General features: G+C 41.6%; 1 protein-coding gene across 2 annotated transcripts; it reads left to right on the top strand.

Annotated features, from left to right (window-relative positions):
- The first annotated feature begins 430 nt into the window (after window positions 1-430).
- Window positions 431-22,709, top strand: MFSD9 (major facilitator superfamily domain containing 9). 2 transcript variants are annotated; one of them, XM_012471499.2, is made up of 6 exons: window positions 431-554; window positions 5,905-5,992; window positions 7,195-7,238; window positions 11,057-11,186; window positions 14,023-14,232; window positions 18,303-22,709. In XM_012471499.2, exons 2-6 carry the CDS (start codon window positions 5,923-5,925, stop codon window positions 19,088-19,090), a joined length of 1,242 nt encoding a protein of 413 aa, XP_012326922.2. In that variant the 5' UTR covers window positions 431-554; window positions 5,905-5,922; the 3' UTR covers window positions 19,091-22,709. The 2 variants fall into 2 exon arrangements, with proteins under 2 accessions (XP_012326922.2, XP_012326923.2); XM_012471500.2 differs by having other exon boundaries at window positions 478-554; window positions 14,080-14,232.
- The last annotated feature ends 964 nt before the right edge of the window (window positions 22,710-23,673 follow it).

Genomic DNA, 23,673 nt, shown 5'->3' with positions numbered 1-23,673 from the left:
CAACCAACTGGTGGCCACGGTCTGTGGATCTTCAAGCTGGATTTGGTCACCTCCTAGGATAACCCCACACGAGTAAGTGAAGCTCATTGCAATTCCCTCCTGTCCTCCAACGATAGGGGTAGCAGGGTCTGTACCAAGAGGAAACTACGAGCATCATCACTATCATCACAGAACTGGTGCGTGCTTACCATGTTGGTGATGTGCCCAGTCTCCACCTTGCCTGGGACCAGAACTCTTAGCAACAGAAGCGGCCACGCACTCGCGGAAATGCCAGGTAGCACCCGCCCCCTCTCTGCGCAGGCGCGCGCCTGCTGCTTCCGCTCAGGACCGGGCCGGGTCCCCGGGGCTTGTCCGGCTGCTGCGGCGTCTGCTCCCGACCCGGCTCGGGTATGGAGCTCAGGGGTCGCTGTGGCAGGAGGTTGACCCCGAGGCTGGTCTTGGAGACCGCAGAGCTGCGACAGGAGCGGAGAACAGGAACCCAGGCAGAGGCTGCCGACTCGGGTGCCGTCCGAGCCCGCCGCTTCCTGCTCTGTCTCTACTTGGTGGGCTTCTTGGTGAGTGCGAGCGTGGGGCTGGGGGCAAGGGCTGACTGTTCAGGCCTTGAGACCCAGGCGGTTCTTGGAGCTCCCGGGGGGTGGGAACCCGCAGTTCGCTTGGTGGGTGCCTCACTACCTATCAAGCTCTCCTCTTGCCCCATCACCCGCTTCACACTGCTTTATTGACCCTCGCGCTTTCGCTTGCACCCGGGTTCGCGGAGCCTCTGCCCTTCCCTGCCTTTTAAGAAGCCCTGGGGCCGGGCGCGGTGGCTCACGCCTGTAATCCCAGCACTTTGGGAGGCCGAGGCGGGCACGAGGTCAAGAGATCGAGACCATCCCGGTCAACATGGTGAAACCCCGTCACTACTAAAAATACAAAAAATTAGCTGGGCACGGTGGCGCGTGCCTGTAATCCCAGCTACTCAGGAGGCTGAGGCAGGAGAATTGCCTGAACCCAGGAGGCGGAGGTTGCGGTGAGCCGAGATGGCGCCATTGCACTCCAGTCTGGGTAACAAGAGCGAAACTCCGTCTAAAAAAAAAAAAAAAAAAAGAAGCAGCCCTGGTACCAGCTTCAGGTGTGGCCAGGTGTTAAATGCTGTGGCAGATGCAGCTTTTGTAGGGCGAGGAACAGGGACTTGGGCAAGCTTGGAAAAGCCCAGCTGCTTAGCTGCTGCTGGTGCGGTAGGGACATGCTGGCTTTTTTACCTGAACAGGCAGGAGAGACTGCTGTTGATGACCCCGCTGGGACAGAATTAGGCACATTTTCATTAGGGTTCTTGGTTGACTAGAATATTTAAAAATGCAGATCAGAGTGAATTGTACCCATCTGCCTTTCGACAAACTGTGCCTCGCACAGTGTAGGTTTAGTTTCATCATAACGTGTGAGCGTGTGCCTGGTTTGCCTTTTATCAGAACAGGCAGGGGAAGCCGCTGTTCCCACTTGCACGAAATTGGGTGCATTTTCTCTAGGGCTCTTGGTTGACTTGAATGTTTAAAAATGCAGATAAGAGTGAATTGTATGTATCTACCTTTGGACAAACGGGGTGCATTGCACAACATAGGTTTGGTTTCATCATGGTGTGTGTGTGTGTCCTGGTTTGCTCCCTGAGTGCTAATTTCCCATGTAGAATGGAAAGTTTAGTAAACTGATTCATGTCATTTCTGAACACCTGCCATGTGGTAGTTGCTGTGGAGCTCCACTATTGTAATCCACAGTTCTGCCACCGAAGAATTTAGCCTTACAAGTAAGCTGATGTTGATAGTTTCTGGGCCATTATATGCAGGAACCCTATATCTACCTCGCACTCCTCCCTTTCCAAGGCTAGGCCTAGTTCAGTAGCCCTGGGTGTGAGCTAATCCAGTATCTTGAGGGCAAAGGGAGCTGAAGTAAGTGTCAATGGGAAAAGGCTGCCTTCTGAGGCCTTGAAGATGGTACCTTATGGCACTTGGCCCTGGCAAGGAGGAATCTCCGTTTTCTGCCCAGATGCAGGTCAAGACCACCACTTCTCCCAGTCTCATGCACTCTCCATGCCCCCACCGCCATGCAAGGTGTTCAACAGTTGACAGCAACTCTGTTGAGTTAATAGTTGAGACCACCATGAAAGCATGTTCACCAAATTGCTGCAAATGCAGAAGCACAAGGCCCTCAGGGAGAGTGGCATTTTAGAGAGGATCTCTCTGCCTCTAGGGCCATTGCAGGACCCACCCTCCAGCTCCATGCCTTTAACTTCAGAGCCTGGCACTCCTTCTGACTACTATTCCTTTCATCTCTTTATTAGTTCATTCTCAGTGTGGAGATGGCTTCTTCTACTTTTCAGTGTAGTCACCTAGAATTCACAACCAGTGAGTATGGGTGGTTTTTGGAGAGGAGTTGGCTGCCATCCACCCTTGTTAGATGTGGTTCCCAAGCTACTGCTGTCCTGTCTCAGAAGGAACTTGGACTGGTTCGGCCAGATGACAACATTTGAGCCCTTATTTGGAAAGTCCAGACTAAGGTTCAGAGAATGTGGAAACTAACATGACCTAGAATTCAAAATAATTTGGGTATTACAATAAAACAAAGCAAACCGCAGATCATTTGTTAAAGTCAGCCTTCCAATACAGATTTGAATATTCACAACTTCTCATATGTTTTCTTTATGCTGTGCACTTGACAAGTCTAATCTAGTAAGCCTGACACAGAATTTCAATAACTTTAATAATGTATTCAAGAGAACCATTCAGTGTCTCGTATCTTAAGAGAAAAATGTATAGTTTCCCAAAAATCGAGAGACTAGGAATTTTTTTTAATGGAAAATATTGTAAACAATTAAAACACATGAAACTTTCTTTATATGAAGGTCATATAAAGCTACCTGACAGATGATTGTTAGGTAACATCTAAGGAAGATTATATATAATTTAGTTATTATTTTTGACATATTTAGGGATGTAGAGAACTCTAAGATTCTTGGACAAATGGTTTCTGATTGGTAGAGTAAGGGAACAAGATTGGAGAAATCATTTGCCAAATTGTTCTGCTTTAGCAGTTATCTGTACTTCCAGGTTTTAATTGATGTAGGAGGGAAGACCAAGATGACCCTTGAGGCCCATTTTGTTTAGAATGCTTAGATGGTGATGAGATCTATTATTTCAGCCACTTTTTTCCTCCAGATATTTGATGACATTTGTTTTCCATCCCATCAGTTTTATTCAGCTTTATTCATTTTTCTTGAGTTAGTCCAGTTATCAATACTTACTGGGGTTCCTACCCTGAAAAGAGTCCTGAAACTTTTGAGTGTATATATTCATCAATTTTTATTGAGAAATGTTGATGTTCAGTAAAAAGTTTAAATGGCCCCTTCTGACATCTTTTTATAAGTGGTTATATGCACATGACCAGTTGCCAAATGCAGTGATTTTGAAGAAGCTATGAATTCAGAATCAGAGAGGAGTTGCCTTTTATAGGAAAGGAGAAGGCTATTTTAGAACAGAACTTCCCAAGAGGAAAGATTCAGTGGTCAGTTTCCTTTGAAGAATATAGTCTTTTTCACACTCATCAAGTGCTAAAGTAATACCAATCATCAGTTATTACTTTTGAGTCTATATTTTCTTATTTACCTTCCATAGCTCTGTTGTAACCGAGCGAGTCAGAAGGAACACGCCATGCTCTGAGTTCCACATTAAGAGTCCTTTATTAGCTGGCCACTGAGAGATGGCTAATGCTCAAAATTCTCTCACCCCAAGGAAGAGGCTTGATTTCCCTTTATACCTTGATTTAGGTAGGGGAGGGGGAGCCTAGCTGAAGCAGAATTTTACAGAAGCAGAACAAGCAAGTTAGATAAGGAAGCTGTAACCAGGGGGCAGGAGGTTCCCAGGATTTTTGGTTGCTAAGGGTATTTCCATACAGTCATCAAGGGGGATAGCTGGGGGAACTTTCCATACAGTCAATCACCAGAGAAGGTATTCACAATAGCAGGTAGACTTGCCAAGCAGGATGCAGCTACGATGGTTACAGGTACTGTGAACAGTGTGAACCACTCTTAACAGTTCAAAGCTTTGAGTGCAGCATGACCCAGTAATGCACCTGAGGGGGTCGAGGCAGGGAGGGAGAGGCTGGAGAGAGCAGCTAAGATGGCGTCAGTTAGGTTAGTACAAGTCAGGTTATTACAGATCTCAGCCTCTTGACCTGAATATTTCTCTCCATCTCTTATTCAAGATAACCATTTTATTAAATGGTATGTTGTACTGAAAAATTTTTTTTTGGAAAAAAATTGTTATTGGACAATTGAGTTTCCTTTTTCAAAAGATCCAGAAGATTCAGTAGGTGGCTGGTGCGTTATGAGTCTTTTAAATGTAAACATCAGTGGGCTAATGAGATGCAAAGCCCAAAAGAAATTGGCTCCGACCCAAAGGACGTTTTAAGTAATTGCAATATTGAAATAATAAATCGTCACTCTGGCAATGTAATTTTAATAGTTAATTATAGTCACTTGATATCAGATAACAGAGCCGTCTAAAGATGTAACCATGGAAAAGTCCATTGAAAAAGTATGTGGGAATGTATGTATCTGTAGTTATATGAATGCACACCTACCAGGACAGGGAAGGGGGAACAAAAGATTAATTCTGTGCTCAAGGAAAATATCTATTTCATGGGAGTTTGTTCTTCCAATTAACCAAGTTTATGAAAGAAGGAATTCAGGTTGGGTATAATGAAAACTCTGTGTGTGCAATGTTTTTCTCCTTCTAAATCAACTGTAGTGGGTAACTTAGTGAAGTGAGAATAAGAACAAAATTAAAGGAAAAAATTAAGTCTGCCTATTAACTCAGAACACCTAGCAAAAAGGGTTTGTACTTATCACCAGAACTGAAGAAGGGAGAAGACATGTTTGAGCTTATATGGTTTTTTCAGGCCTTTCTGAAGCATTATGCCACTAATGCTCATCATATTTCCACCAGGCAGGTATTACTCTTCTCCCAGCACTGAAGTTTGGTAACTTTAAGTAACTTTCCAAAAACATATGTTTAGTAAGTGATGGAGCTGGAACTGAGAACTGTCAACCTGATCCCATTCACTTTCTGTGACTTAGCTGCAAAAAACTGGCCTTTCTCCAGTGCGCCAGCTTTCTCTTTCCTTCCTGCTTTACTGAGCCTTTATAAACCACAGGTCCTAAGACATTAGCCACTTTCACCAACTCCAGAAGGAAATGTGTGTGTGTGTGTATATATATATTTTTTTTTTTTTTTTTTTTGAGACGGAGTTTCGCTCTTGTTATCCAGGCTGGAGTGCAATGGCGCGATCTCGGCTCACCGCAACCTCCGCCTCCTGGGTTCAGGCAATTCTCCTGCCTCAGCCTCCTGAGTAGCTGGGATTACAGGCATGCGCCACCATGCCCAGCTAATTTTTTGTATTTTCAGTAGAGACAGGGTTTCACCATGTTGACCAGGATGGTCTCGATCTCTTGACCTCGTGATCCACCCGCCTCGGCCTCCCAAAGTGCTGGGATTACAGGCGTGAGCCACCACGCCCGGCCGGAAATGTATATTTTTAAGCAATTGCTGGTTCACCAATAAATACAAATTATGACTGCATTTTTTTTTCCTCTGATTCATTCACAGAAAATTTGGGATTTTTTTGTCTGCTTTGTTTGAGGAACTTCTGTAGCATATCCTCCTTGAGTGTAAAGTTAAAATGTATCCCAGGTCAGACTAATCCAGGCATTTGCAAGTGGCTGCGGATTTGTATGGCATGCTATGGAATCAAATTATGATTTCTTATGTATTTAAAATTTTAGATATTGGTTTTACTTTTAAATTAGTTTAAAATTTTAGGTTTACTAGTTTGAAAAAAACTAATTTGAGTCCATCAGCATTTATTTTGTTTCAGGATTTGTTTGGTGTCAGCATGGTTGTGCCTTTGTTGAGCCTTCACGTCAAGTCCCTTGGAGCAAGTCCAACAGTTGCTGGAATAGTAGGTGAGTGGTCAATACTGCTCATTTTTAGAGCACTGAATTTTAAATCCTCTGAACAAAGTACCTGAAAACAATTCAATCTTGTAGCCAAATATTATCCAAAGGTAAATGGGAAATGAAGTAAAACAAATTTCCGGAATATTTTAAAATATTAGCCTACAGCAAATGCAATTCCTGTTTTTCTAGACAACCTATGTTCAGAGAGATTTTGAGGTTTGAGTGTTGTACCCAGGTCTCATGCCACTAGTGGCAACAGGTACTTATGGAGCCTCTGCAAGGAACTGGCTGTGTGTGTAAGAGGGTAGGTACATGTGGACTCCTGCCTACAGGAACCCTTAACCTAAGGTGAGAGACCAGGGAAACATAATCTACTTAAATTACACCTTGTGGAAAAGGGTTTGGGTGAACATTAGTTAATTAGTTGCATGCTTCCCACACTATCACACACACATCATGGAGACTGTAGGGTTTCTCTGCCTGTGCAGCATAAAAATTCCATCCAGAAGTCATTGATTTACCAAAGATCCAAGAAATAGGACTTAGGACTATGCTAACCAGTGAGAAATTGTTGAGACTAACAGCTCTGGGTCAATCACAAGATCAAGAATAAGCAGGTGTTTGCGGACAGTTTTGTACATATTCGTTAGTTCATGGTCCATGCCATGATTTGTATTTCCCTTGACAAATATACTTGGAATTACACTGGACCACCCAGCAGCCTAAGGTTTTTGGTAAAAGCAAATGGGGCATGTTGCATGATAATGGAGGTAAAAAAACTCTGTAAAACCTTGTAAGTTCTTGATAAAATTAAATGATTTTATAAAACCATAAAATGTTAGAGACAGATAATGTTAAAACTTTAAGGCTTAGGATTTTTCCAGAATTTAAATTTCTATTCCCCTGAGTACTCTCCATGCTGTTTCATAAGTTGAAGCTACACAGTTCTCATGATGGAAGGACAATCATACAGTGTCCATAAGATCATCTTTTGCCTTTATTCTCTCTTCCATTTATCCTCTATTTTTTGAAAACCTTTTGTTAAAAATTGTATTACTTCCATTTTTCCAAATAGAAAAAAAAATGATGTGAGATTTTTAAAAAAGGCCCCTCTTTCCTGATGTTTTCTGTTGGTTTCTGTGTAATTGTTACTACATGAATCCATTCTGTGATAGGTCTAGCTGATTTTATTGATTTGTTTTTTACAGGCTCCTCCTATGGCATTTTGCAACTCTTTTCTAGCACGTTGGTGGTAAGTTATCTTCCATTTGGTAAAACATAATCACGTGTCTCATCCATCACAGATGTAGTAAAATTGGGGGCTTGAAGTTTACCAAAAAGTGATAGATTTGGGATGAAAAGACCTTTAAATTAAAATGTGTTCTTCCTATAATTCCCTGCTAACATTTTATAGACAAAAATGTAAACAAAAGTTACTACCAATTTTATTATTTGTTTCACTTCGTTGATAGTGATCAAATCCGTTTATATTTCTGCTATTCTATTTAAAGTTGTGTATTTTGAACTAAATAAAAGCTTTTTTATAAGACTTAAGTGTATAAACAGAAGGGGACATTTGGATTGGCTGATTGTATATATATATCTGCAGGATGTAGTAGAAAGATCCAGAGGGGCCTAGGCATAGTGGCCTACACTTGCAGTCCCAGCTACTTGGGAGGCTGAGGTCAGGAGCCCAGGAGTTCAAGTCCAGCCTGAGCAACATAGCAAGACCCTGTTTCTAAGAAATAAAATTAAAAAAAAACAAACATTCAGTGGTGACCTTGTCCCCGCCCTACTTTTGACCACTCAGTTGTTTGAATTTCAGAGCCCTTACCTGATCGTTCCCTTCTTTCTCCCTGCGCAGTCTACTATGATCACTATGGTCTGGAGATCTCGGTGTCCAGTGGTTCAGGCGGTTCAGTAGAGTAGTCAGTTTAGTCTCACAATTGATCATTGGTGACTTTGGTCTCAATAGCTGTCCTGGGAGGTCTCACAGTTAATGAACATGAACTGTACTTATATTTCCCAAGCGTTCCTTCCTTGTAAAATATATTTTTAAAAGAAATTCAGTCATATTTCATAATAAATTCTTAAGTAAACAGCTACTTCCTGATTTATCTTTTATTGAACTCTTTCATATATTAGATTTTTCATAATGATAATAGTTTTAGCCTCATTTAAACTTCATAGTAACCCAGCAAACTACTTTGGTATCTTCCTTTAATATTGAAGGAAATTAAGACCAATGAAGACCCATGTAGTTTAATTTGACTAAGCCACCTAATCTCAATGTTCAGACTCTAAGCCCATATTATTTTTTTTCTAAGAGCCATCTGTCATTGCCTTAATGATATAAAAAGGTAAATAGGTAACTAGAGTTATCAGATTGTACGGGAGAGCAATCCACTTGCTTGTCGGGTAGAATGTCTTACTGTATGTTCTTTCTTGTGAGAGAAAAGTTTGGGTTACATCTTAGTGAACACCTTTTTTGCTTTATTTGTAAACTCATTCCCAAAATACCTGATGCGTGAATCTGTTAGTGCTCTTAGGCCACAGTGTATGTTAATTCTTTAAATGCTTTTCTCCTCCTGGACTCTGGCCTTCCTGAGATATAGACCGGGCTTACTTGCTTAATTTATTTTTATATTCTTACTTATCAGAGCACCTGGCAGTAGTTAGCACTTTTATGAATGTGATTTTTTATTGCTAACTATGACTCTACCCTTTTTTTTCAAATTCTTCTTTGTTGTTTTATGTTTGTACGTACATGGAACATTTCATGTGTCCTTTAGCTGAAATTTAATAAAAACCTTTCTTAGAAAGGCTTAAGATACAGAAATGCCCAGTTAAAATTTTCTTTTCAACCCATACTCTTGTAAATATGTATTTTAATTATAAATTTTACCAAATTTTACCAAACAGTTTTTAATTTTGGGAACAAATCTTTATAAAGAAAAAGTATGTTCTGTCAGTTTGGCTAATGTTTTTAAATAAATGTATTTTAATAAAAATGATGCATTTATTAAGTACCTATGTGTCAGTCCCTGTTTTGAGAACTTTATATCCTCTAATCCTTACAATAACCAGCCTCAAAGGGTGGTTTTAGGTCTTTAATGACTCGTTTTTTATTAAGCACATAGAAAGTGTTGAGTGGGGAAAGTAATCTCTGAGGCAGACATTATCTTTATTTCTGTTTTACAGTCTCTCAATATGTAGAGAGCCTGAGGCATAGAGAGATTAACTCATATGTCCGAGGTCATGGCGGAAGGAGTCATTAGTTCAGTGTTAAGACCAGGCAGCCAGGCTCAGGGCCCAGGACCCAGGGTGTAATTCCCAGATTATACCATTGTCCTGTGAATACAAAGAGGCTGGTGACCCTTTCCCCACATCAAAAGACTGTGGGGAATTTCTAAAATTCATTGAAATGAAAATTGGGGAGTAGGATTGAAGACATCTGTAGGAGGATGACAGTATTTTGGAAAATATACCTTCAAAATATTTCATAGAAGAAGTTTACATCCCTATGTAAAGGAATCTTTTGGTCCTTACCAAAAAGATAAACATATAAATAAAATTGGGGAAAGGGTATGAACAGGTACACTGGCAATTGGCAAGGAATTGCCTGCTGAGATTCCTTCCATGGTTAGTAGAGATGGTAAGGAATGGTTGTGGAACATCACTGAGGAAGGAAGGACGCAGGAACCAGCCTCAGTCGCCTCCCAGCCAGGACTGATGGAGACCAGCCCATTGTACTGGAACTGGGGGTCATCCAGGGTTTCACACAGCATGGGGGACCCTGTTCTTGACCCTTTTACACAGTGCTCCACTGATAGTATAGTGTTTAGTAATTGTTGGTTTAAGGCAGTGACTTTTTTCAGAACCTCAATATGTGAAATGGCAGGTTTCCTCCTGGGCCACCTCAATATGTGAAATGGCAGGTTTCCTCCTGGGCCACCTCAATATGTGAAATGGCAGATTTTCTCCTGTGGTCTTGCTCATCCTTACTTGCATAAAGAATGTTGAGAAGGGAGGTATACCTGGCAAGTCTCTGAGGCTTTCCAAATGTGGGAATTCTAACGGGCAGAAATGCGGCTATTTTTGCTTCTCTCAAGAGGAAATGCAAATAGTACACAAATTTTTTACCAATTATCAGGAAAAAAGGCAAACATAATTTTAAAAGATGCTGCTTAACAAATCTGTAGATTGTAAACATTGACAGTAACAATGCTGGTTGAAATAGGGGGAAATGGAGATTGTTACTGTTCTAATTACAGTGTATATGAGATTACAAATCTTTCCAGAGAGTAATTGGTCAGTATGTGGCAAATGCCTAAAAAAAAAAGGCCTGCATAGAATTGGAGCAACTCCAATTGTAGAAATTATTTCTTAAGAAATTTTAAGGGTATTTGTGGAGAGTTTGCTATGAAGATACTTACTGTAGCATTATTTATATTTTTGACAAATTTTTAGAGTAAAAATCTAACAAAATGATTTGTTAAATAAATATTGGTACATAGTGGAATAAGAAATATGATTAAATGATAACAAAGGCAAAGTATTATAATATGGAATGATGTTTAAGTCATATTAAGTAAAAAAGCAAGTTACAAAATCGAGTGTACTATATGACCATTTTGTTAAAATACAGGTACATTTGGGATTATGAGGTATTTTTATATTCTTCATTTTGTTTTTCAGTAGTTTCTAGATTTCTAAAAATTGTACATGTATCTGAAGAGTATAATTGTATAAAGTCATGAGAATAAAGACGATAATGAGGCTTTATAATTAATACTTTATCATCTCTCCAACCTTTCTAAGCTACCAGATCATCAAACTTTGTTTGTTTGTTTTTGGACAAAGAAAAATATGTTGTGTTTTTCCATTCACCGTGTGTGAAGATTAGAGAAAATAACTTACTCTGACCAATGGCGTCATGGAATTGAGCATCTGAGGATCTGACACTGAATCTTCTGATGTTTTCCCATGGTCACTTTGTTTTGGTCATTTGCATGGTAATGGTTGTTACTGTGCGGAGTCCGAGGGCTTTTTCTTTCTTGCTTTCCTCAGGGCTGCTGGAGCGATGTGGTGGGAAGACGGTCTTCCTTGCTGGCATGTATTCTACTCAGTGCGCTGGGCTATCTCCTTCTCGGAGCAGCCACCAATGTGTTCCTGTTTGTCCTGGCTAGAGTCCCAGCAGGTGAGTTCTGTGTGTGTGTGTGTGTGTGTGTGTGTGTCTGTCTCTCTTCTTACAAAAAAAATCCCTGTCTCTGTGCAGGTGAGTTCTGGGTGTGTGTGTGTCTGTGTGTCTGTGTGTGTCTGTGTGTGTCTGTGTGTGTCTTCTTATTAAAAAAAAATCCCTGTCTCTGTCTTCATATGTAAAGCCTGTTCCTGCTGGACATTGCCTCTTTGATAAGCACTTACATAAAGTGCTAATTACAATGGCAATTGTGACTATAACTGACACCAGCAGCTGCTGGCCATTGAATATTGGCACAGGCCAGGCGCTCTGCTGTATTAACAAAGCTGGAGTTGTACCTGATGGAGCCCCTTGCCCCTCAGAGCCTGTCAGTGTGAATGATCACACTACTGTATTGGCACTTGTCTCCTTCCTGTTGATATTGCTCTACATTCAGGCAGTAAGAATTTGTTAAGTTCTTTGACCAGCACCGAGGTTCCTGTTCTCTCTCTTGGTGAGCCTGTAGTTTTGTAACTGGGCTTCCTGACATCAAATTGGGATTCACCTCTTTTGCTTTCCTGTGGCCTCCTTCGATCTGTCAATTGGGGGGACACTGAGATTATGATATAGTAGCTCATGAGCTAGTTTGCTGTTTCCAGACTGGTCTGGACTATTTTTAACATTTTGAACTAGCTTTTTATTTCGTCCATTTTTTGAAACACCACCTGTGAATGCCGGGTAGTGCTTGGTGGGTGGATTATTCCTGTAGAAGCATTGTTCTCTTTGCCATTCTTAGCGATTAGAGGAGTTTCAGTGTCTCTCTCTTACTGTACCTGTCAGAGCACTGGCAGGCTTTGCTACCCTGGTCGACACATCTGAGGCACTGGGTACCATCCTGTGTTTAATTAAACTGCTTGCTTTTAACTGACTTCCCAAATAGAGCATCAAATAACTCATTTTAACATAGAAGTGGTGTTCAGCTGGCTCACCTGGGATTTCTACACCCATTTCTGTGGAATATATACTTTTTTCATTTACTCTGAAAGTCTGCAGAGTTCAGCCCTAAAATTCTTACCATGCCTTTTTGTCGAGTGGAAAATGCTTTATGAAGGGCTTTGCTTAAATGTGGTTCAGCTGTCTTTACAAAACGCAGTACCACACCCAAAATTCAATCGATAGCTGTTGCATGTGCATCTGATGTTGAATTTGTTGTTCTTGGTGGGCAGTGTGTCTCTCTACAGTATAACACCCTCCACCATTCAGTGCTATGTGCTGTTCATAATTCTAAAGAAGCCGATGTGGAAGATGAATAAGAACCTAGAGTTGTTACAAAATGCATAGAGATTCATGGGGACGATTAAAATGTTTTACTTAATAGGAAATGAGCCTGGCATAAGTAGTGAGAGTTCTCTTGTATGAACAGTCACTATAATCTTCACAAATGAGAACTATACATAAAAACTCCTCCTTGCCTACATAACCTCCACAGTGTTTATTGGTCTGTGAACAGGAGCGAGCCATTGGGGGCTTCACAGGGTTCTGCTTCACAAAGTCAGTTGTGGATTCAGACCTTTGTGTCCTAAAAATGAGCAGCTGACTTCGAGTCAGTGCCTGAGGTTGAGGTGCCTTAGTTGGATGCCTCATTTTTGTTTCTTCTCTGTCCACCACCCCAAACTCTGAAAAACTAGAGAAGTTGAGGCTGGGTTGTTCATGGGATACTCTTACCGCAGTCCTCTTCCCTCATGTATTAAAATGAACCTGACATCAATACAGTTTCAGAAACAATTATAGAATTCCTGCAAGACCTATGGGAATCACGTTCTGGCCCAGTCCTCTCTGATGTTTCAGGAAACAGGTCTAGAGAGAGTCCGTCTACCTAATTCCAAAAGGATTTATACATGTGCTTCCCAGAGAGCCTGGCTATCTATCAAGCACACAGCCACACTAATTTTGAGGCAGAGCTGGGATAGGTTAGTAGGACGAGTGCATTGAAGCACTCAGCAGCGGCACAGTGATGTGCAGAGTGAGATTGCCTGTGGGAGATCACGGAAATACGCTGTGTCACATCACACTTGCGTGATTCACGCAGATCTGCCAATGGCATTTATTAATTCCTACTATGTGTTGATCAAAATAGTGGGCTGCTGGTTACCAGAGTCTGTCAGCATGTTTGCAAGTATGGTTGCTCTGCACATAGGTTTCTGGGGACATAGGAATCAAATCCATCTGCAGAGATAGGAGGAGTATAGTTGTCAGGAACTTTAATTTCTTATTAAAAGTTATATAACCGCATTCAATTTGTTTAACAAATTCACAGTCCTCATACTGGTATTGGTCTTGATATTGGTTCAGTGATGGTGCTATCAGATTTCTACTCACTCCTTGTCCTCTCCCCAGCTCCGTTTCTCTGTTCCTTGGTATATCCTCATTGTCAAGATTAGGGCTCGCCATAGAGTAGGCATGCGGTAAATATTGGCTCAATGAGTAAATGTATAAAGAATGATAACTTGCTACATGGAAGCCACCATGAAATGCAGTTGGGTAACTGGGAGACACTTGGGAGGTCATGACAGGAGGTGGGCAAGCTGAAGGCTAAGGGACTTGGTGGCCAGAGATAAGGTGATCGACCAGGATCAGGGTGCTAGGCCAGGAGTAAAATTATGATGGAACAGGCAGACCCCAGAGGTTCAAAGAAAATGAAGACCAGATGCGCCGGTGGCATGGTGGTGAGCATAGCTGCCTTCCAAAGAAGATGGAGATCAGAACTCTGTCAGGGATAAAGGTTAAGCAGAGGATCATGAGTGAGATACTTATGGTCTAGAAAAAGTTACAGAGCATGTTTCTCATCCCCTTGCAGGTATTTTTAAACACACTCTCTCCATCTCAAGGGCTCTACTTTCTGATCTGGTTCCAGAGAAAGAACGACCGCTTGTACTCGGACACTTCAACACAGCCTCCAGTGTGGGCTTCATCTTGGGCCCTGTGATTGGTGGCTATCTCACTGAATTAGAGGATGGGTTTTATCTCACAGCCTTCATCTGCTTTTTGGTCTTCATTCTCAATGCTGGTAAGTTGACAGTCATGAGAAGACCGTTTTGGGTATTCATACTGACCAATCTACCCACTTTTATTTCTTTCAATTTGTTTTTATCAGAATGGATAGACTCATCATCCAAAAATGAAAGTCATTTTGAGAAACCTCCCTAGTGTTTTCCATAGTGGCTGGTACCAGTTTACATTCACACCCACAGTGTGCAAGAGTTCTCTGTTCTTCACATCCTCATTAACATTAACACTTACCTTTTAAAAATGTATCCATGTTGGCCCTCCTAACATGTGTGAGGTGATTTTTCATTGTGATTTAGATTTTAATTTTCCCGATGATTTGTGATATCGAGCACCTTCTTGGAGAAATGGGTATTCAGATTTTGTGCCCATTTTTAAACAGGGCTTTGTTTTTGTTTTTTTTTTTTTTGGTTTTTTTTTTTTGCTATTGAGTTGAAGGAGTACCTTGTATAGTGTGGATATTAACTCTTTATCAGATGTGTGATTTACAAATCATATCCACTGTTCAGGTTACTTTTTGCTTTACAGATTGTTTCCAGGTTGCTGTTTCACTTTACTGATTTGTTTCCATTGCCGTGCAGAAGCTTTTTAGTTTTAGGTAGTCCCATTTGTCTAGTTTTTGTTTGTTTGCCTATGCTTTTGTTGTTATATCTAAGAAATTATTGCCAAGGCCGATTTTAAGAAACTTCTACCTTCTCTTTTACAGTATCAGGTCTTATGTTTGTCTTTAATCCATTTCGAGTTGATTTTTATCTTTAATCCATTTGAGTTGATTTTTGTATGTGGTATGAGGAAGGGGTTAATTTTATTCTTCTGCATGATAAATATTTTAGTTGCAATTTAAAAGGGAAATCTTTTATTTTTAACGTATTTAATATAAATTTAAGTACAGTTATGAAAGTAAAAAAGAAAGACTATGCCATCTCCTGCTACAGACTCCCAGTGGCTTCCATCATGGTAATGCACATGCCTCACAGCTGGCATGGTGGTAGGTGATGGACAGACCCTGCCCCCTCTCTCTGCTTTCCTCCATGCATTCTGGCCACACTGGCCTGCTGGTTGACCATATGCATGCAGGCTCATTCCCATCGGAGGGCACTGTACCAGGCTAGTCCTCTACCTGCCACATTCATCCCACATCTTTTATTGGCTCTCTCTTTTCATCATTGAAGACTGAAATATCTGCTTCCTTAGGTCTTCTCTGACCATTCTGCCTAAAATAGCTTAATTTTCTTCATAACATTCCTGAAATTATGTTATTAATTTATTTTACTGCTTACATTCTGTTTGTCCCCCCAAATCAGGAGGCAGACTCCATGAGGGAAGAGATTTTGTCAGATTTACTCACTACTATCACCCCTATGCAGAATACACACTGGGCTGGGCACAGTGGCTCATGCCTGTTATCCCAGCACTCTGGGAGGCTGAAGCTGGAGGATTGCTTGAGACCAGCCTGGAAAAGATAGTGAGACCCTGTCTTTTTTTAAAATTAGCTAGGCACAGTGGCACATACCTGTAGTCTCAGATCCTCAAGTGGCTGAGGCAGGAGGACTGTGATCACGCCACTGCATTCCAGCCTGGGTGACAGAGTGAGACCCTGTCTCACATACATACATACATATAAACATACACACACACACACACAGAGACAGGACTATGAGCTCCTTGGATGCAGGGCTAGTTGCTTAAAATGTCTTTCATCTTCTTTGCTTAGAGAGTGATGCATGGCTGGCCCTTGGATAAATGACTTCTTAAACAAGGGAATTCATGCTAGGCAGTTTTCCTTATATTTAATGATACTGGACTTTACTACAGCTTTTTGAATCTTCCTATTCCGGGTTCTGTTTTGCGTGATGACTTCCATGTTGGGTTAGGATGTCAGACTCAGGAAGCAAAGTTCATGAGCTTATTCTCAGTCCTCACAGAAATGCATTATGATTTTTTGCCAGGAATCTACTTAACCTGTAACTTAAATCAGGAGGGACGGCCTGATGGATTCACATAAACCTAGATAAAATAGTCTCAAATACATGCCCCATTGATGTGGCCAGGTATCTTCACATATAAAGAAAGGTATATGAATATGGATTCACTCAAAATTGAAAGTCAGTGCATAACAAAGAAATTGGTTACGGAGTTCTATTTTGCATCCTTCAACATAGTGCCGTTTAATATGTTGCCCTATCTTAAGCCTGTAAATGGGTCGAAGCAGTTAGGAAAACATTTTCACTGCAAGTGTTCCCAACTACAACAGCTTAAAGAAAGAGGGACTTGTTTTTATCACGTAAGAAATCTGGGGATAGGTAAGCTGGGGCTGATAGACTAGCAGAGGAGGAGTGGGAAGATGACCCAGCCAGATGGCACACAGTGTCCCACCGAGGGCTTTGGCCATTCAATCCAGTGAACATAATATTGTGCTGCTTTTTTGTCCCAGTCTTGCCATCCTTTCCCCGCCCCGCAATGACTATAGCTGTTTTCCTCAACGCTTTTACTCTGTTAGCTTCTTATATCCTCTCATCTGCCGCTTTGCATGAGAAAGCCTTTTCATCGTGATTTCTGTTCTTACGGTTATGAACTCAAAACTCTGGAGTCTGACAGACTTGGGTTCAAATCCCTGTTTTGCCAGTTTTTAGTGTGACCCTTGGGCAAGTTGTCTTCCATTTTTTCATCTATAAAATGGAGTAACAAACCACATAGCTTTGTTATGAGAACTATTAAGAGGTTCTGCTTACAAGCAGCTTACCCCAGTGCCAGAGGTAGGATTTCATAGACCTTGTCTTGTTTGTTAATATTTTCCTAGCTTTTCACACTTAAGTACTCCATGAATATTGATGATTGGACAGATGGATGGATAGGTGGATAGATTGCTTATAGTAAGCACTCAACAGATGTTAGTTGCCATCATCATCATTTTTATTTTAATTTTTTTAGTCTATCAGCAATAATTCTTTCACATTTTTATCAATGTTCTGTATACTGTTCAAGGGCCCTTTAAGATTGAATTATTAAAAGTCCAGATCCATGTTCTCATGTGTTTGGTTTTCTGTCATAAATTTGTCTATGGCCAAAGCACTTAGACAATATTTGGAGAAACGACACACAAATGAAGTTGCTGAAAACAACATAAAGCAGGAGTGAATAGCCACTGGTCTGAGTTGAACTTTTAAGTGCTAAAGACCTGAAAAAACAGTAGGGTAGAGTTTGGAAAGATGTCCCAGAATGGCAAGTTTGAATTTAGTCTTAAGAACACTTTTGGACATGAATTTGTAAGAGATAACAGGCAAGAATGTGCTAGTCCTATGAGGACAGAGGTGGGATCATCTGAGTGTCAGAGCTGCTGTGTAAGGTTGTATATGTCGTGGTCTATGAGAATGGTGCCCCCTGAGGTTTGCAGGTGTGACCTGGACAAGCAGTAAATGACCCTAACTTGGGGCAGATCCAAGTAGATGCTTCCCAGGGAGAGTTGGCCAAGCTGTACCTGCTCACCCATCAAGCCAGGGCAGGCTGTTGCATATGTTGCAGCCTGTGCTTGCCCCAGCATGGCCCTCATATTGCAATCTGGTTGCATCTTTTCTTATCTGAACCCCTTTTTAGGTGTTAGTGTCTTGAGTACAGTGTTTTCAGAGGCCTCATCTGTGGTAATATATTTCTATATTAAGCACTTAAGCACTCCACGAATATTGGATGTCTAGATGGTTGGACGGATGGATGGATGGACAGATAACAACTAGGCAGAGAATGACAAAGTTAATAAAGGAAGAATTTAAATTTATTTAGATATGAAATGATGCGATGTAGAAAACCATCATAGGCTTTTGAGCTGGGAGAAAGCAGTATTTTGTGGGTATCGTGGTGTTCTTTTTTAAAGGCGAAGAGTCTTTTGCCAGAATCCTGATGTCAGAATAAAGCTATAGGAATGGTGAAAAACTAGATACAAAAATACAGACTAGTAAGTGTAGTACAAAAATATAGATTAGTAATCTCACACAAATACTCGTCCCTTCCCCAGCGAGGTAGCATATGGATTCAATGCATTCAGATACTTTAATGGGTCTCATGCCATTTTAACAGGTCTCGTTTGGCTCTTTCCATGGAGGGAAGCAAAACCGGGCAGTACAGAGAAGGGCCTGCCATGGCGAAAGACCCACGTGCTGTTGGGAAGGAGCCATGACACAGTGCAGGAGGCAGCCACCAGCCGCAGAGCCAGGGCCAGCGAGAAGGCTGCCTGGCCCTGGATCAAAGTGGTGTTGGCCTTGCAGGACATGAAGAACCTGCTGTTTTCTGAAATGTGGGACGTATTTCTGGTGCGCTTGCTGATGGCCATGGCAGTCATGCTGTACTACAGTAACTTTGTCCTGGCCCTGGAGGAGCGCTTTGGGTTGCGGCCCAAGGTGACAGGCTACCTCATCAGTTACACCAGCATGCTGGGGGCTATGGCTGGCCTTGCCCTGGGGCCGATCCTACGGCTGTACAAGCACAACTCGCAGGCCCTGCTGCTGCACTCCAGTGTGCTCACCTGCACACTGCTGCTGCTCTACTCCTTGGCCCCCACCATAGGTGCAGTTGTCATCTCCTCCACTCTCCTGTCCTTCTCCACTGCCATTGGCAGGACGTGCATCACGGACCTCCAGCTGACCGTAGGCGGGGCCCAGGCCAGCGGCACACTCATCGGCTTGGGGCAGTCTGTGACTGCAGTGGGCCGCATCATCGCCCCTCTCCTCTCGGGGATTGCCCAGGAGGTCAGCCCTTGTGGTCCCCCAAGTCTGGGCGCTGCATTAGCCTTAGTGGCCATTTTCATAATGTCTCTAAACAAACCGCACTCTAGTGGTGATGGGAATGGTAAATTAAAAAGTGAATAGATGGATTTGGACAAAACAAATTAGAAACAAAATTTGAGGCAGTTGAATGAGGGCCAGAGGCCATAATGAGAAGGGCACTTTGGAAAGGGTTGGGGTGGAAGGGAAACATTTCCAGGTAAGTGTGCGCTGTTGGGCGTCCAAGTCAGCCCTTGGCCATACAGCTATGCCAGCAGGAAGATCAGAAGTCACGGAAGCTCATGGGAAGGTTAAGACTGGAGCGAAGCTTTTCCAAGGGGAGCATATTCAACGTTTACCTGGAAGTCTCTTCTTCCCATCTGAGTCTCTTCTTCCTATCTGGGCTAATGAGGTTACATTTTTCAAGAGTGAAAAAACTACCAGCTACAGGGTAGGGAAGTGGTGGTGGAGTAAAAGAACATGACACATGGAGGAAGGGAAGAAACCATAAGTATTTTCCTACTAAAAAATCGGGTGACATGTCAGTCAAATTCTGATCAACTGGAACTTGAGTTTCTAGTTAAATTCCATACACTGGGAGGGAGTTTTCTATCAAAATCCTGCAAATTGAAGAAGCTGTTTTATTAGAAGCAGGCTGTGGCTTCTCAAACCTGCTTAAAAATCAGATACTGACCTCACCCCCAGAGGTGATTCAGTGGGCCTGGGTGGGGCCAAGAAATCCATGGTGTTTTGTAAGCACCATTGGCAATTTCTCATGGCAGTAGAAAAGACGACACTGAGACTGCACTGATTTTGATTAAATACGTAGGCTTGGCTGTTTTTACACAGCTGACTAAATTTGGACTCTTAAAATTGTGTTTGTCATCACAACATGTTACACCTGTCCCAGCTCTCAGCAGTTGTACTACATGATGGAGCAGCGGGTCCTTGGGGCCTGTTCCCTGTGCTCTCTGCCTCTGAGAGCCCAGCTTGCTCTGAAGTTGGACTAAACCACCTAGATGCTGGGCATGCCAGTCTGCTCCTGGAAGTCTGGAAAGTCGGGTTGCATCCTTCTGGTGCTGACAGAACCCAGTGGTGAAGCCAAAGCACAGGAATGCTTTTAAAATGAACCGTTTATGCAGAATAAGGGTCAGGTGGCATGTCAGTACAGAAGCACTTGATGCTACTGTGTCTTAAGAATCATATCCTTTATTTTTAATTTCATGCCTTCAAAGACAAGCATTCTGTTGATCAACAGGGAAATATTTTGGTATGCTATTTCTGATCTAAACTGGAGTTCCATATACAGCACCCAGGAGCCCACAAGAGGGAGAGGCCCAGACAGAAGGTGAACGTAGCCTTGCAGGGAGACATGCACCAGGCAGGCTGGCCGTTGGGATTACATTGAGTATTAATTAAAGTTACTTAAGGACCCCCCACAGGCAGTTGAAGTTCACATTACTTTTAGTTTTCTTAATTAGTCCACTAGGATGTTATGCCTGTTTTCAACTTAACACATGCATAATTGTAAATATTTTAGTACACTGCAGTAATTTGTCATATCTTTAATTATTGTTTGTAAAGCAGGAAACGTCTGTATTTTAGAAGTCATGGTGCAAAATCAAATACGATAAATAATTGGAAGTATGTTTTAGTTTGAAGATGGTCCTTTTTCCTATCTTGCTACAAGAAAAAAAAAACGGACTTGTGATTAGGTTTGACAGTTGTGAATTTTTATGTAAGTGTTAAATGCTTTTGAGGGGACCAAAATATTAATGTATAAAATGATCTTGCCCTTAAGGAACAAACTAAATATCGTGGAGATTAGACTCAAAAGGCAATAAATAATCAAGGGTTTATGCAATTAAGTAGAATTTTAGAAGAGTTTGGATCTCAAAGCTTTCTTCACTCTCGGAAATAGGCAAGTTTCTTAAAAGCTCTTACAGTCTTGTTTTTATTTTTAAAATTGTAGCACTTTATTTTTGAAATTTAGAAAACCCATAAACTTAGTGAGTCTTTATAATCAGACACATGAAAATATTAAAAACGAAAGACTGATCTTACAGAGAAACATGTTTGTTACTCTCCACTAGTGACTTTAGTATTTTGTTATGTGATATTTTGTAGGTACACCTTTTCTCTTGACCCCTTTTACATTATTTATTGTCTTGCTCTTCAAAGTGTGACCCAGAGACCAGAAGCATCAGCACCACCTGGGAGCTGTGAGGCCTGCAGACACTCAAGCCCCAGTTCAGATGTGTTGGGGACCAGTTTAATAAGATACCTAACTGTTTTTTTGTACAGTAAGGTTTGAAAACCCCTGGTAAGGGTAGTATTTGTATCATTTATGGAGTATAATCTCAGGGAAATTAAATCTGCTCAATTAACATATGTGGTGTTTCATTTTATAAATTCTCTTGAGTAACTTGTTTTCTGAAGTGTCAGGCTGAGCCACAAGAAGTTGCTATTTTGTGAGTCAAAAATGTCTTCATAAGGTTCAATATTCTATGGAATCTTATTCTGAAATATTTGTGAAGGAAATGGCACCCTTTCCAACATTCTGCCAGCTATGACTGCTGGGGAGCAGGTCTCCAGGCTTCGGGTTCCATAGAGTGGAAGATACGATTCTGCCCTCATGTCTAGAGGGATGAATAAAATTCTGAAAAGGCACAGGGTGTGTGTGGCCACAGGAATCACCTGCAAGCCTCCAAACCCAGGCTGGGTGGCTCCTTGGGGAGTGAATTCTGCAAGAGTTGCACCTCAGGCCAACAGAAGGAGCTGCTTTGTATCCTGCCTGCTTGCCTTAGACCATGGGAACTCGACTCTTGAAGCACCCTGTGTGTTTCTGTGCACATCTGGAGTTGGGAATCACTGAGTTAGATCAAGAATGGATTCGTCCACCGCGCTCAGGGGTTGAGTTTGTATTGACCGATAAAGGGGAACAATGGAAGAATTCCTGTGGTAGAGTGCTCCGAAGACCATCCTGTTTAGAAAGAGCTCTCCAGCTGCAGTGAGGAGGTTTAACTGGAGGCCCAAGGAGCAGTCTGGACTTTGGGGCAGTAACTTAAGGGTGGTCCTGGGGAAGAGCTGGTTGCAAGGACAGGGACAGCAGGCAGAAGTTGTGGCCCTCAGGACAATTGCAAGAGAGGCTATGAGTGATTCCCAAGTGATGAGTGTGCATGCAGCTTTGAGGAATTTCAAAGCGTTGACATCTTCCTGAAGACACTTCTATAAGATATTTAGAAATCTGTCAGGAGTGAGAATCAGTCCAGTCTGAGAAAATTTAGGCATTTGGGCAACTGCATTCAGAAAACAACTGTTTATTTGGAATGCATAATAGCCACGAGAGTGACTCTCCATACCCTCTTTACCCCCAAAAGCTAACTTAACAATAGCCTTTATGAAGCCTCCAAAACAAGGTTACCACAGATTTAGCCAGGATGGTGTGTAACACAGCTTTTCTTGGAACAGGTTGATGGATTAAAATAACTTTTTTTCAGCCCTAATTTTTTTTTCTTGAACTTGCCAGACATAATTTTCTTCAATAATAAAACTCCTTTATAATTGTAATGAAGTACTATCATATATATATTCTAATAAGGTGTATTTTTAGAAGTTATTAGTATATTTTCCACATGTTTTCACTCGTAGGTGGATAATGAACAATGAGAACACATGCGCACAGGGAGGGGAACATCTTACACTGGGGTAAATTAGGAGGTGGGGGGCCCAGGGGAGGGGAGGGACAGTGCGGGGGCAGGAGGGTTGGGGAGGGATAACACCGGGAGAAATGCCCGATGTAGGCAACGTGGGGATGGAGACAGCAAACCACCATGGCATATGTGTACCTATGCAACAATCCAGTATGAGGACATGTACCCCAGAGCTTAAAGTACAATAAAAGAAAAAAAATTATTGGTGTATCTTGCCACATATTTCAATTCAGGATCCAGAAGTGCTTTGAAAAATGTAATCTCCAGTATGCTAGAACACGTCTTAATAGTATAAACAAGACTTCAGCTTTTAAAACCATTATGCAGTTACCAAATACATACATAATCTGACATACTGATGTCCAGTAAATGGAGGACAGTTGATGAACAACGCAGGGGTTAGGATTGTCAAGTCCCCACAACAGTAGAAAATTTGATTGTAATTTTTGACTCTCTAAAAATTTACTACTAATAGCTTACTGTTGACAAGCCCTACCAACAACATTAATTATATACTGTATTTTTACAATAAAGTAAGCTAGAGAAAAAATGTTAAGAAAAAGAAAATATTAAGTGGAAATGGGATCATCATAAGGGTCTTCATCCTTGTCATCTTCACTTTGGGTAGGCTGAAGGGGAGGAGGGGAGGGATTGATCTTGCTGTCTCAGGAGTGGCAAAAGTGGAAGAAAATCCCCATTTAAGTGGACCTGTATAGTTCAAATCTGTTATTGAAGGGTCAACTGTAGTTTTAAGGTAACATCTCACAGTAGGATTTATTTCTTGTTAAGCAGATGCACAAATATATAGATCCTTCATTTTTCCCAAACAGGTATCTATCTAAACACCATTTTATACATAGCTGTTATTAAAAAAATAAAAGCAAAACTTCTGTTTTCCTGACGCAATATAGGAAACATTGCTGATTCTTCTATTTATTTATGAGATGGAGTCTAACTCCGTCGCTCAGGCTGGAG

This window comes from Aotus nancymaae, unplaced genomic scaffold, assembly GCF_030222135.1.
Source record: "Aotus nancymaae isolate 86718 unplaced genomic scaffold, 86718_ANA_hifiasm-v0.15.2.pri h1tg000131l, whole genome shotgun sequence".
In the NCBI taxonomy this organism is placed as follows: domain Eukaryota; kingdom Metazoa; phylum Chordata; class Mammalia; order Primates; family Aotidae; genus Aotus; species Aotus nancymaae.
Note: the sequence above shows the minus strand (reverse complement) of the source record. Positions and strands in the feature narration are given on the sequence as shown.